The sequence below is a fragment of the Ascidia mentula genome, chromosome 2 (genome assembly GCF_947561715.1).
Source record: "Ascidia mentula chromosome 2, kaAscMent1.1, whole genome shotgun sequence".
NCBI lineage: Eukaryota > Metazoa > Chordata > Ascidiacea > Phlebobranchia > Ascidiidae > Ascidia > Ascidia mentula.
This window is the reverse complement of record NC_138567.1, coordinates 4,926,453-4,940,880: the sequence shown is the minus strand read 5'-3', so window position 1 is coordinate 4,940,880 and position 14,428 is coordinate 4,926,453. Positions and strand designations below refer to the sequence as shown.

Below are 14,428 nucleotides of genomic sequence, written 5' to 3'. Positions count from 1 at the left end.
TTAAACAAGGTCATACAAACGTGGATTGAAACTCAATTACGCCACTGAAAACAGTAGATTGTTAAAACATCACTACTAACTTTTTTCTTCCGAAATGCCTTTCAAACCGAGGCAAGTGTCGCGTAATAATTTTCCTGGGGGCATCCAAACTGAACAAAATTTTACCCACTTTTTGCTCCTGAGCGTAAATTGCAATTCAGCAATACCTGAAAACTTTTTGTGAAGTTTTGCATATATTTTTCAACCTGCGTCGCAACTGTTGTTTATCTTAACCATCTTTTTCAAATATAGTTTAAAGAAAATTTTTTTGTGAACAATGCACTTGCTCCCCAAAGGAAGTTGTTTTAACCGTAACATATATGTGTCTTGTACAAACAATAGGTATACTCTGGGGGGAGTCTTTTGTGTTATAACCTTCAGAAAAACATCGATGAAATTTCTTGCATTGGAAACTAAAGGCCAATCTCGATCAGGGATTGTCATTTCATGTCAGCGAAATATTTTTTTTCTGCAAAACTGTATTGTGATCCGAAGCACCATTTGCGTGCAGGCTGAATATAAATACTTTGGCGACATACGTAGTTGAACATCGTGAAAGAAAAACACACGGCTGTAAAGTACACATTTTTGTTATATTAACACAATAAACACAATAGTAAAGGTAAAATTTGAATTCACAAAAAAAATAACAAAGACAATCTCGAAGCTTCTATGCGGAAATGAGGTCATACGTAAATCCTACTTTAGGACGGTAATTCTACCATTTATAATTTTATTTGACCAAATTAAACAGTTTATACTTTGTGGTAGGTAATAAATATGCCAAATTATTTAACACTGATATACATTACTTTGTGACTGTGAATAAAAACATGTATTTTTTTGTCCAAAAAGATAAATTGTTGTTTAAATGTTGTATTCCGTATGTTTAAGCTGAAGATAGATGTTTTTTTCTTCCAGCTGTTCGGTCGCTCACGTTGTTATAGCTTCAGCTGTTCAGTTGTTTCTGGTATTTACTTATTTTTGTGACTATAGTGAGAAGGAGAGAAAATAATTTCCGGGCGTGTACTTGGTACTTTCCACTATCTCAATTACAAATTCATTATTCTCAGCTTTTTATTTCTCGGCCCTTTAAAGACTTTCGTGACTGTTGTGTTTGATTTTACTCGTATATTTACTTATGTTGTTTTGCCTTCTCGTAGCAGTAATTAACTGGGTTGCTAAGGTTAGACGATTTTGCATAATGGCCAAGTATGGTGAAGGTGATCCTCGCTGGATTGTAGAGGAGCGAGCTGATGCACACAATGTCAACAATTGGCACTGGAGGGAAACTGATGCAACAGCATGGTCAAAATCGAAGCTTGGAAAATTATTCAAAGGACTTAAGATTGAAGACAGTGATGTTGGTTCTTGTTATATCTCAGAAATTACTTCATGTGAAGGTGAAGCGTCGGTCAGTAATCGAAAAAAGAAAATCATTTGCATTTATGACCTCCAGTTAAAGGCAAAATGGAAAGGTTCTCTTAAAAATAGTGATATTACATACACCGGGGAGCTTGAGGTGCCCAACTTAAGTGAGGAAAACGATGCAGATGAAATTGATGTTAGTGTTTATTTTGGCAAAGACGATGTTAAATGTGACGAACTGAAAGATTTCATGAGAAAGAAAGGAACACCAATTATCCAACAGAAATGTGATGAGTTTGCCAAAAGTCTTCGCTCTGAATGTGCTGCAACTATACAGGTTCCAACTAATGATGAAAATGCTAAAAATGTTGCCAAGTCAGCTTGTCCTGACATAAAAGCAAGTGGTCTAAAACAAGGCGTCACAAGTCAAGCCAAAAGCTCTTCAGCTGGGACCAAAATTAGCACCAAAAAGTTGCTTATGTCAGAAACCTTTATGACTTCAGTTGATGAACTTTATAAGACATTAACTTTGAAAGATCGTGTTCAAGCTTGGTCTCGGTCACCTGTGCAAAAAGATGCTTCAACAGGCGAAGTTTTTACCCTTTTTGATGGAAATGTGACTGGTGAGTTTATCAGTCTTGTCAGAGATTCAAAGATTGTCATGCATTGGAGATTTAAGAGCTGGCCTGAAGCACATTACTCAAAAGTCATGATTAACTTGAACCAAACACAAGAAGGGGCAAAAGTTCATTTGGAGCAGACTGGTGTACCTGAAAGCAGCATTGAAGCAACAAAGAATGGCTGGAAAAACTATTACTGGAACTCGATAAAAATGACATTTGGCTATGGTGCCAGAATTTTATAACACCTGTTGACCTTGATTTGTAAACTATTTTTGCACTCAAATCTAGGATCATTTTTAATTAATTTATTGAATTCATGACTTGGCTGACTATCCAAAGTTCTTATGTTGATGAATTACATATCTTACTGTGCTTGTCAAAATGTGTTTATGCCCAACATGACCTTGAATTTAGCCCAGAGTGTATGGATTTGCATAACTGGTTCAAAATAGTGCTAATGTCTATTTGAAAACTGTTTTCACAAATTTGCTGTGAAGTGAGTTCAAATATTCATTATAGCTTGTGGGCCATTGTAAATAAATATTTTCAATAATATGTTTGATTGCTTGCAAGCCTGTTAGATAATTTAGTCCTAACGCCACTTTTACATTCTGTCTCATTGGATTTATCTGTAGCTACATTGGTGTTGGTTTCAAAAAGTGGTTACGGACTGTATGCACATCGGAGATCTGTTCTAATTTGTTTGATGTTTGTGTGTAGGATAGCAGTGGTAGTTATAAGGTTGCATCTGTGTAAAATTAACACCCTTGTACAGTGAAGACGATGCTGAAAGCTGGCAGTTGAAATATATTGCTTTCAGTATGTGGACAAATTTGTCACTGAGGAGAAGGTAGTATATTAAACAGTATATGTGTATTGTTTACAAAATACGAAGATAGCGCCCTCTAGGTTAAAACAAACATCAACACAAAGCACATCGCGCAACTAATAAAAAGCATAAAAACATGCATGAACCACTAATAAATGACCGGTTAACAATAGCAGTTACGTCTTGTAAATCAAGAAAATTGCGTTCGGCGATGTGTCGCCTTTTCTGGCAAACAAATTTACAGAGAGAAAAACAAAATTAAAACCTGAAAAAGGTTAATTATCACACCTTGAAATGCACACACCCAATCAGTTACACAAATTGCCAGTAGCAGCCTGGAAGCTTCGCAGAAAGTAAGCTAGCCTCCAAAAGCATTGTAAGTGGAAGGTTTCGGGCAAAAGTACATCTGACACAGTAGACATACGCGCGTCAACATGTAGTTTCCTGAAAGGAAAATGTTTGCCAGTTATTTATACACAATTGCGGTCACATTGATTAAATATGTCCACAGAGTGTGAAATAATATAATTACATCATTTGAAACATAATCCTGATGCAAACTATCGCAGCAAGTCATGTTTAGAGGTTAGATGGTATTACGAAATGGATCGGAAGATACTTTTACATCGGGTCACAAAGTTATTTCCAAACTTGATCCACATATGACTTTGCAACACAGAAATCTGTGCGAATATTAACGCTACGATTTCGTGTAGCATTTCAACTCAAATTTATTAACAAAATAACAGGCGGTGATGGCCCTTTAAATTAAAATTCGTACAGATTTCTGTTTCACACATACTTTTATGCGGATCAAGTTTGGAAAAAAACTTTGTGACCCGGTGTAGTAGTCTTTTCCAAATGGATCGAGTAGTCACATACATGGAAATGAGAACCGAGCTAAATTAATAGTCTTACATCTGTGTTGTCGGCATAAAGAGACCATAGTTTGTTTCGTGCAATGATGACATTTCTAAACTCTTAACGACAAATTTGAGGTCAACCTCCAGATTACCGTATTTCAGTTGTAAGAAATGAAAGTTGTTTTTAACAAGACACCAATGAGAGGGGTAGCTGACAGTGTGAATGTTGCTGCATGAGCCTAAAAGGTTGAGTGACATATTGGCCTATTGGCGCAATTATTGTTTACTTCCAGGTTTCCAAAAAGGAATTCGTTCTCACCAGCAAAAGTGTTGCGACAAGTAATTGAAAACCGTCCGGCAGAATGGCTACAGATGGCTGTTGGGCATCCGTACGTTTGGGCCGAAGACCTAGATATGACCACGCTGTTCAGCGTCAACATAGAGCTGCTTTCATTCGTTTTGGAATAAAATCTTGCCAATTCCTTTGGAGAAAATGGACACTGGGTCTGCGTGTACAGAGAAATATGGTTACATGTAAGAATACTTATTTTTGACCATCTTATGTAAACAAAAATGCACCAATATTTTTTGTGCGTCGTAATGACATTTCGTTACGCATCACAGCGCAACCGCTTCTTAAAAGTTAGACCACTAGCTTCAGGCATCAAGGAAAGAGGAGTGCCACAGGCTTATCATTCATGTGCTGTCAGGGTAACCGGTAAAGTTGAGAACAGAACGAAGCGTTTACGTTGCCGCCGCGCGAATTTCGTATCAATACTGAGTGCATGGGGCATTCTCAAAGGTGTAATCGGATATACGCACTACTGTTGTAACTACTTTAAAAACATAGTTGTGTATTTTTTTCTTTTCGTATGATTTAAGTAAGTGGTGAGTAAGCGCATAATTCTGTTTGGAGTTTCTACCTACAAAGCTTTTTGTCTTAAATTGTCTCATCATTTCAACAGTACTTACAATTCCGGTTTCGTTGAATTGACACTGACCAACAATGGTTGCGTTCGGTAAGCATTCAATATTATCAATCCACCGCCCATTTCGACAAACAGCAAATCTGTCGACCAACGCAACAAATTAGCCCTGTGATTCCATACGTTAATATATCTTAAAGTTCGGGCCCACACAAGCGCTTTGCGCCGGCGGAATGAATCTTGCAGTGCCGAAATTTGAACCCGGGATATCCTGGCCATAGGAGCGTTTTTGGCCTAATCGTACAAAACGCAAGCCTCTTTTTGCTGGAACAGGTGAGATTCAAAACATCATACACGTCCTACCCTTTAGGCTCGTAATTTTCGCGGCACTGTTTCTCATAGAAACATTTTCTGGCCACTGGTGCGATTTCGAAGCCGTCGCAAGAGGGTGTGTTACCGTTAGTAAAAAGTTCAGACACTCGACAAAGGGTTTTCGGGTAAGCTGCAAATGTTGAAAACTCAGTTAAGTCCAAACACAACAACTCCTATTGCTTTGTTTAGCTTCACGTACTTTCGTATCTAGCTTTCAGCCCAGTTCTGTGTTTTGAATTGCTGGTGTAATAAGTTATGAACAGTCGATTGGTGACAGCGTCAAACTGCACAGGCTCTTCCACCACCTTTCCCACACTCCCCGATCTAAAACAAGATTTCAAACTTTACTCGTGCATGTCCAATATACTTTGACATAAACCTTTTGAACAATGCCTGACAATGTACTTTGTAAACTTACTCCAATTCGTCTTCTATTTTTAAACGCAATGAACCGTTTCTTTTTCGCTTGTATACGTAGTGCAATGTGCTCTTGCGGCCATCTTTTATCTGAAAACATGTTTTTTAATTTCTAGGGAAAGGAAAACAGTTACAGATCATGATCATATTAAGAAAAACTAGTAAAAATCCCACTGCACATTGGATCTTTAAAACCATCTTCCATGATTAGAGATCACTTTAATGCGACGTAACAAACACCTAAATGATAATTAAGAACCAGGTTTTGGTCGTTGTGTTGACGCACATTCTCGCTATCTAGATCCACACTAAACTTGACCAACAAGTTTTGACGAACACAGCAAACATAATTACAGGGAAAAAATCATACCGATATCAAGTCGTCATTCCTGGGGTCGAGGTCAATTAGATCAAACCTCACTGACACTGTCCTGCCAGGTTTAGCTCGGATAACAAACTCAATGTACATCGGTTGGTTGGGCTTAAGTGGTGTTGAAAAGTTTCCGTGGTTCTTCACCAGTTTTACCTCTGAAATTATTGAGGAAAATGAGGGGTTTCGATGGTTAAGACGATGCATGCAAAGCCCTAATACTATGTGATCAAAGATATGTTTAATGGCCCGTTCACCTGTTACAGCTGATCGTTTAGATTGAACTGTATACTATTGTCCGAACGAGACCTCTGCTGGTTGTTTTAAAAACCTTAATTAGCACGAAACGTTTAAAATAATACACCGAAGCATTAACTAAAATGCCTTACTTTTTGGACGATTTTCAAACGCGAGTGATGTGCAAGTGATGAAGAATAGAAGCAAAGCAGATTTAAACAAACACATTTTCCTTGTCTTTCGTCGATCACTGATGCTGTTACACCCCAATTCTAGTCAAACACTGGTTCAAGCTCGCTGCACGATAGTGGTGTATGTGAAAACTTATCGAAGCGTTGCTTCTATACAACCGACCATTACCCGATGAAAAACATCTGCAGGTGGCACGTGTACATCCTGTACGTGAACTGCATGCATTTGTGCACGTTTCATTTCATTGCACAGGAAGTATTTGATTGGGTCACTTCGCATGTGTTCAGCAAAGTTTCCAAGTTTGCTGGAAACTCCATTCCATTCGAAATATCCCCTATGTTTGTCTTGTTCCCCTTTCACCACACTCTGATGTCAATATACGTGCTTAAAGTTTCGAGATGATGAAACATTTTGCTTTTGTAACGTTGGGGGAATATAAGTTGTGATTTCCAGATTTGTCAATTTGCACTTTTTTGTGAAGGTTGTTTGCGAACTATGGGTCAAGTCACACTGAACGCTAACATATCCTAGTGGGACTTTCCTTAACTACTTGATCATTATTTGTTTGGTGAAACACGAAATAAAACAGCACATAGGCTTTCATTATTTCAAAGTATTACATGTTGTTGGCTGCCAATTAAGACAACTTTTTGAACAAAAATCCCGCAATTTAGGATTTGTTTTAAAAAAAATCAATAACCTTGCATCAACAAGACCATAGTCCATTACTCAGGGAAACGGAAGACTCACAGACATCTAAATATAAACCACCGTCCAACTTAAGAAAATCCTGGTGTTGTTGTTGGAGAAACGTTATGTTTATCATAGCACGTATTTGTGTTACTTCGGAAAATTTCCTGCTATCGGAGATCTAGTGACGGGATAAGTCATACCGTGACTGTGTATGGTTGTGGAGGATATTAAACATAGGGTGTTACTGCAGGAATTCACAGATAGATTTTAGGGAAATTAAACATTCAAGCGATACAAAGAAAATGCTTTGGTTCAGATTAGTTTGTTTTACCTTACTAAGTATTTCTTTGGAACAAGGTAACGAAGAAAAAAACGTCTTCTTGTACGGACAAGACAATAAGGCTTGTTGGCACATTGTTTCCAGCTGTCCTTCTGTTTTGTTTCAATTTCGTAAATAGCGGTTTATATTTATATTGTAGTAATACATTTTATTTAATAAACTAGTTTGCACAAGTGTTCACAATGTCAACCAAATTTTCCTGGTCACAAAAATACTTGACGACCGGAGTCACCTTCACAGAGTACAAAATATTTGCAATCAGAAATGATGGAAAATGTGTCTGTTTCAGTTTCGGGGTCTCCAAGCACCACACTATGCAGGCCTGAAGATGGATATTTCCGGTGCCCAAGGACGAGACGTTGTATCGCTCGATATATCGTCCACGACTTTAGCCTCGACTGTGGAAGACGGGACAACGCCGACGAATTTGGAGGTTCGCATTTAACTTTGTGCCGGTAGTTGTAGTTTGGGATGTGGCAAATTCTATGCATTGGCAAAGGATTTTTTTGGCAATGATGTTCCAATAGGATAATCTGGACAAAATTTTCATTGTTGGTCTATCAGAATTTTTCTAATCTCTGTTCCAAGGCAAAACCCCGTCCATTATTATTTGTATTACCGTTTCAAATCTAATTGCCGGTTTGTGCGTTTTTAAAGAAAACAGAGGTTGTCAAAGATACTCTAATTTCAGGCTTTCTTGACTGTACTGATGATGAGTTCCTCTGTCGATTTACCCGTAAATGCATTCCGAGATATCTAATCAACACAAAGTTCAGTTGCAAACTCAACGACAGCACTCTGCTTCCATGCAGAAAAGATATTGGTAGGAATATTAGCGTACATCGTCCTGCATGGCGACTCCTTTATCGGTGATAGTATGACACAGTTTAGGGAATGCATGCAGTGTTAACATAAGCAATATTTCCTGATGAAGTGTTATTTTTTTAGAAAGACGTCGATTAAGTCAACATTGCATTGATAAATAAACAGTTTTGCATAAAAAAAGCATTTGGGAATAAATTAACTTGTTTACCCTTGAATTTAGTGGAACAGTTATACAAGCTTGCATTGGTAAAATATACTCCCAGGAATGTAACATGTGACTTGTGGTAACGTCTGATTTTCACAAACGAGCATTAATTAAGTCAAAATTGTAGTAATGAAAAGCTCGTCTGGCAAAAGAAAAACTTGTTTGTTTGACGTTTCGGTTGTTATACAACAAACCTTCATCAGGATAATGAGGTAAAAACGCCCACACGGCGATAAATAGTCACGCGCGCATAAAGCAAAAAAAGGCGAATAAAGGCAAAAAAGGGCGAAAGAAACAACACAAGCTAAGAAGCGGGGAGGGGGGGGAACACCATTAATAGAAAATGCGCGCCAACAGGACGATACCGAGGTCTAAAGCATAGCGCCTCGAGGTGCGCAAGACCATCACGTTCAACCAGGGGGCATGTCGTGCAGACCGTTTATCAAATTGCGATAAACGGGTGGAAAGAAGGTTTCCCTCTTATCATTAAGTGCGAACCCATGTGCGTTTATATGAACAGACTCGATGAACATCCTCTTGTACCTGTCCTTTTCCCGGTCCAGAATTACTGTGTCCTCAAAATTAACCGTGTGTCCTGTTGCTGCAACATGTTGCGACAATGGTTGCGACAACGGTTAATTTTGAGGACACAGTAATTCTGGACCGGGAAAAGGACAGGTACAAGAGGATGTTCATCGAGTCTGTTCATATAAACGCACATGGGTTCGCACTTAATGATAAGAGGGAAACCTTCTTTTCACCCGTTCATCGCAATTTGATAAACGGTCTGCACGACATGCCCCCTGGTTGAACGTGATGGTCTTGCGCACCTCGAGGCGCTATGCTTTAGACCAGGGCTTCCCAAACTGGGGGTCGCGACCCCGCAAGGGGTCGCGTAGCCAACTTCATGGGTCGCAGAGAGTACAACAATTTTACACCAAATAGTGCATATTATACTATTGTACTTTTCAGACGTTTAATTCGAAACGCAGTTATTAAAACTGGTGCAATTGTGCAAAACATTATATTCAACTGAACTGTGAGTAAATAGGCCTAGCCCTAGTACTAAATAATGGGACTTCGTTATCTGAATAAGTGTTTGCTTTTTTGTTTTGTTTCCAGAAGGATACCTACGTGTCAAGTAGTAGGCTTCGAGTACCGGTAGCTTGTTTTTAGTTTTCGTTCGAAATAAGCCCTTCAATAAATGTAACAAATCTACATTTCGCACTGTTTATCATACTAACTCTGAAGGGTCGCAGAAAATTTTAGGAGATTAAAAGGGGTCGCGCGCGAAAAAGTTTGGGAAGCCCTGCTTTAGACCTCGGTATCGTCCTGTTGGCGCGCATTTTCTATGGTGTTCCCCCCCACCCCGCTTCTTAGCTTGTGTTGTTTCTTTCGCCCCTTTTTTGCCTTTTTTCGCCTTTTTTTGCTTTATGCGCGCGTGACTATTTATCGCCGTGTGGGCGTTTTTACTTCATTATCCTGATGAAGGTTTGTTGTATAACAACCGAAACGTCGAACAAACAAGTTTTTCTTTTGCCAGACGAGCTTTTCATTACTAAATAGTATGCCTGGCAGCGTTAGCAACAAACTATCAAAATTGTAGCATAAGCAAATAAACTAATTTATTGTTTCCGTAGAATTTACATGCAAGCACAGTAGAATATGCCTACCTCGTCATATGGTATTGAACGGAAAGCGTGAGTGCGACTCATTGGTCGTCAAAGACGGAAGTGACGAAGAAGCAGGGTTTTCCTCCTGTTTGTCATCGGAATTTCCGTGTTTGGAAAACGTAACGATTGGACAGCAATGCATTCCGCGGGAATGGGTCGGTGACGGGGTGGACGATTGCACCAATGGAAGAGACGAAGTTGCGGATTTCACGCAGTGTCACAACGATACCGAATTCGAATGCGTTGCCGATGGCCGGTGTTTGCCTCGATACCGCGTCATGGACGGTTACAACGACTGCAGCGATGCCGCAGACGAACGTCAGGCCTTAATCTGTAATTCAAGCACCGAATTTCGTTGTCAAGACAACGGGCGGTGCATTCCCCGATCTTGGCGTGGAAACAAGCTCGTAAACTGCCAAGACGGAAGTGACGAAACATCTCAGCAAGTAGGAAACAACGGCACATGTCTAGTAGGTGAATTTCGTTGTCATAACGGAAGGCGATGCATTCCAAACTACCTGCTGTGCGACGGGATGGACCACTGTGGCGATTGCAGCGACGAGGTGGATAGTTGCGTGGAACCACGCATGTTGCGCTGTCCTAACGCACCGCAGACTTGCGTCCAGAGAACCTACTCATGCGACGAGTACGCAGACTGCCCTGAAAACGCAGAAGATGTGAGGTTTATCACAGGGTTTAAGTGCAACAAACTGATCGCGGGGCTCGACAACCGAGTGGAATACTGCACGTTGCCACAATGGTCACTAAAAGACGATTACCCGAACTGTGACGACTCGTCCGACCTGTGTTTCGTCAATGGAACCCTTACCTGTCATCGCTGTTTAAGTTCAAATGTTATTATTTCCCCCAAACAGTTATGTGACGGTATATTCGACTGTCCAGATTTATCCGACGAATGTTTGTGCGCAAATCAGGTCCCGGGAGCCGCACCTTCTCGCCTTTTATGTGACCGCGTGTGCTACGGAGTCCCAAATAGTCCTGGATGCGCAGCGTGTGGTCTAAACATGGTCAGCTGTGGATCCAACGATGTTTGCATTGAAAAAAGCCAAGTGTGCGATGGAAAAGTCGATTGCCCGGTGACAGAGCTTGATGAAATGCACTGCGGCCGAATGACCAATGGTAACGGGTCGAATGCAGCACTTGATTTTTCCTGTGACGTCATCCCGCCCGTCATCAGAAACGCGGCTCTGAATTATCTGAACAGAGACCTCGCAAGTACTTTACTGCCAGAAAACGCTACCAAGTAAGCTTTCAACTATAGTGGTGCGATTTTATATTGAATTAAAACGAAACTTTTTTAGGTGCGACGGAGTGCCGGAATGTTATAAGTTCGAGGACGAATGTAGCGAAAGGGCAAACTGCAGTGTTAAACCGGCTGTGTGCGACCAAATTCCCCTTCAAAATGTAAGCTGAAAGATGTGTGTTTTCATCATGCACTGGCGTCATTTTTACAAACGAACATCTACATTTCGAAGATAAATTATTTAAATTTTGTGTTTTGCTTTATCATCAAACTTTCAACAATTTAAAAAGTCCATGCGACGCAACTTTTCGACCATAAAGTATTAATAGATAAATGTTCATAAATTGTTGTGAAAGTAACCACATTGATTTGTTACATTTGTGAGATGCCCTGTATTTTAGCAGTTATGCGTCATTTAATGTGTTCTCTAGCTCCAGTGCCTTAAATTAAATCCACAGAAATAATAATAACCATACAAATCATGACGTCAGGTCATGCGGTAAATCGACAGGGAACAAGCAATGCTTGCTCTGCGCATGGACTTAATTGTTTAACTTGATATTTACGAATTCATAATTGAATACACTTTCAAATCAAGTTTGAATAAAATTGACTGCACGGTCACTTCGAAAACATGTTTTTGAAGACCATTATTCATCCACCAAAACATAGTTGGATGATTTAATGTGGTTTTGCCACTTTGTAGATTCCGGTTCCAGGAAGTTTAATCGGCACTGATCAAGTCGTAAACATACTTTTCCGGAAATGCAACAAACTGCTTGACCTTGTGCTCGGAAGGTCGGTGTGCAATGGGATCGACGAATGTGAAGAAGGGTATGATGAAAGCAACTGCCCTGATCAGTTTAGCTGCTCTGCGGGACAAGTGAATACCGTCATACAAGGTATAACGTGACAAATTTAAAACTTTAGGCGTTAAACCTGAGTGTATATGTTATAGTTTTTATGAAATATGACGTGTAAAAATAATCCCCCCTTAACGATCTCTATGCTTCGCATTCTGCTACAGGTTTTGTTAAATACGCACAGCTAACAATTTCCCTAGCAAACGTAGTTAGGCCTATGTTGCAAAAGGTACCATATTTTTACTTGAAGCAATTTCGATTTGCGTATATTCGCATCCAGGTTTAATAATGAGCATGTGGATAATGATATAAAATAGTAGTATTTGCTTACAATCCTGAAGCAGCAATGGACATTTAACCAACTTTCAACCTGTTTCAGGAATTCGAAATCGCGTCAGCATACCGTATGCAAAGACCTGCAACCTAGTATCAGATTGCGTCAATTCAACCGATGAGTTGAACTGCTCAGAATCAACGCACTTCTATTGCCTGAAAGGAAATCCTCTTTACGTTGCACGCACCAAAGTGCTTGACGGGGTACCTGATTGCCTTGATAACTCCGACGAATGCCCACCGAACTACCTACAAAACGACGCTCTGGCCTCCAACGAGCAGATGATTAAGATCCAAGCTCTTGAGATTCTTGTTTGGTTCATGGCCGTCCTGGCGTTGCTGGGCAACTTGATGGTCATGGTGCAGACAGCCATTTACTTCAAGCGGTTGTCAAGCGAGCAGATGCGCCACAGGCTTGGGTTAATCAACAGGGCCATGATATTCAACCTGGCGGTGGCTGATTTTGTAATGGGGGTCGTACTGTTAGTGGTCGCGGTCAAAGCGGTTCAATTTTCCGGCAGCTACTGTCTTTACGACAAGTCTTGGAGGTCAAGCGAGTTGTGTGATGTTATCGGCGTCACCACCGTGTTGTCGAGCGAAACCTCAGTGCTAACACTGGTGTGCATTACATCCTACCGTCTCTACAGCGTGTTCTGGCCTTTCCAGTCGCGCAGCGTGAGGGCGAGAGTCGCTGCCATGTGGGTTCTCCTCATTTGGTCGCTCTCCCTCCTCATCGCTCTTCTTCCTTTCGCCAGGGGTCTCTCGGCGTATATGATCACCAGCGCTCAAATCACGCCCAGTCCCTATTTTCACACCGACCAAGTGCCTTTGGCAGACATGCGTCGCTTCGCGTTGCGCATCGCCGCAACCAGTAACCAATCCAAACCGGAAGTGACGTCGTATGACTGGACTGACGTTGACAACTACTTGAGCACGCAACATCCGTCCGCGGCGCCATCAACCGTTGCTTACTTCGGTTACTACAGCAGCAGCAGCGTCTGCATTCCACGTTTCTACCGCGTGACAGAGAGCGAGTCGAACGTAAACGCCATGTCCTCTGTGGTGATCACATTCAACTTTGTGGCTCTGTTGTACATCGGGGCGGCCTACGTGGCAATCTACACCAAATCGCGTGTCGGAAATTCGCTGGCAAGCAGTAGCAGCAATAAGGCGGCAAAAAACAAGCAAAACACGAGCGTGCAAAGAAAGATCACCGTGCTGATTGCGACCGACATGTGCTGTTGGTTACCTATCTGCATAATGACGTTTCTCAGCATGGGCGGAGTTGTTATGCCTCCTACGTCATACGCGGTTTCGGCGATCGTTCTTCTGCCCATCAACAGTTCTCTCAATCCAATTATTTACACCAACCTGCCACAAACCATCTACAGCGGCGCCAGGAGGATCGTAGATCGTTGTCGTAGAGGGGTGACATCGACTCCCAAGAGGACGGTGCTGCAAAATTCCACGTCGGATCAACACCACGGAACCAAAAACACCAAAAGCACCAGCGTTTAAAGGGGAACCCCCCGTATTCGTCTCATCCGCGAACCCTCCGCGAAAAGACTTGTGAATCACCAGAATACCAACAATAATCAGTTTGTAGAATATCATTTAGCTTCTAATAAATTGCAAAGAAAAATTAAGCCCACACTTTTGCACACTTTAAAAAAATCCATTCACGGCACCAGCAGTTTGAAAATCATTGTATGTAAGTTTACGAACTTTGAATTGATTATCGTATTTCAGTTTACAAAACCTAAGAGTTGTGCTCTGAAGAGATGCAAGTAAATATATATGATGTTGTGTCATGGTTCCATTTACGTGGACAGACAAGCTATGTAGTTATTTAATCTAGAACAATCAAAAATGCTAGTTTACAAGCAGTCATATCGATGCTAGCACAGACTTGATGTGTGACACTGAATTGATAACTCCATAGACCATGGATTCCTACACTTTTTTGCTTATACGACCTGTGGACACAGGTACTTTG

General features: G+C 40.8%; 3 protein-coding genes across 3 annotated transcripts; 2 read left to right on the top strand and 1 right to left on the bottom strand.

Annotated features, from left to right (window-relative positions):
- Nucleotides 1-1,206: 1,206 nt before the first annotated feature.
- Nucleotides 1,207-2,572, top strand: LOC145889305 (activator of 90 kDa heat shock protein ATPase homolog 1-like). Its single transcript, XM_082980240.1, has one exon. It carries the CDS (start codon nucleotides 1,244-1,246, stop codon nucleotides 2,270-2,272), a length of 1,029 nt encoding a protein of 342 aa, XP_082836366.1. The 5' UTR covers nucleotides 1,207-1,243; the 3' UTR covers nucleotides 2,273-2,572.
- Nucleotides 2,573-2,886: 314 nt separating this feature from the next.
- Nucleotides 2,887-6,432, bottom strand: LOC145889183 (uncharacterized). Its single transcript, XM_082980081.1, has 8 exons — nucleotides 6,197-6,432; nucleotides 5,808-5,965; nucleotides 5,439-5,527; nucleotides 5,220-5,344; nucleotides 5,012-5,150; nucleotides 4,695-4,791; nucleotides 4,042-4,228; nucleotides 2,887-3,303 (listed from the first exon to the last, which is right to left on the bottom strand). The coding sequence occupies exons 1-8, from the start codon at nucleotides 6,270-6,272 to the stop codon at nucleotides 3,218-3,220; spliced, it is 957 nt and encodes a 318-aa protein (XP_082836207.1). The 5' UTR covers nucleotides 6,273-6,432; the 3' UTR covers nucleotides 2,887-3,217.
- A 1,101-nt stretch (nucleotides 6,433-7,533) lies between these two features.
- LOC145889948 (uncharacterized) lies at nucleotides 7,534-14,044 on the top strand. Its single transcript, XM_082980996.1, has 6 exons — nucleotides 7,534-7,702; nucleotides 7,961-8,092; nucleotides 9,940-11,236; nucleotides 11,295-11,397; nucleotides 11,943-12,138; nucleotides 12,479-14,044. Exons 1-6 carry the CDS (start codon nucleotides 7,534-7,536, stop codon nucleotides 13,948-13,950), a joined length of 3,369 nt encoding a protein of 1,122 aa, XP_082837122.1. The 3' UTR covers nucleotides 13,951-14,044.
- Nucleotides 14,045-14,428: the final 384 nt, after the last annotated feature.

Coding starts and splice junctions, on each gene's coding strand:
- LOC145889948 (XM_082980996.1), top strand. CDS start 7,534: ATGATGGAAAATGTGTCTGTTTCAGTTTCGGGGTCTCCAAGCACCACA. Junction 11,237..11,294: donor CTGCCAGAAAACGCTACCAA/GTAAGCTTTCAA, acceptor AAACTTTTTTAG/GTGCGACGGAGTGCCGGAAT. Junction 11,398..11,942: donor ACCAAATTCCCCTTCAAAAT/GTAAGCTGAAAG, acceptor GCCACTTTGTAG/ATTCCGGTTCCAGGAAGTTT.
- LOC145889305 (XM_082980240.1), top strand. CDS start 1,244: ATGGCCAAGTATGGTGAAGGTGATCCTCGCTGGATTGTAGAGGAGCGA.
- LOC145889183 (XM_082980081.1), bottom strand. CDS start 6,272: ATGTGTTTGTTTAAATCTGCTTTGCTTCTATTCTTCATCACTTGCACA. Junction 5,151..5,219: donor GCTGAAAGCTAGATACGAAA/GTACGTGAAGCT, acceptor CAACATTTGCAG/CTTACCCGAAAACCCTTTGT. Junction 4,792..5,011: donor GAAAATTACGAGCCTAAAGG/GTAGGACGTGTA, acceptor GTTGGTCGACAG/ATTTGCTGTTTGTCGAAATG.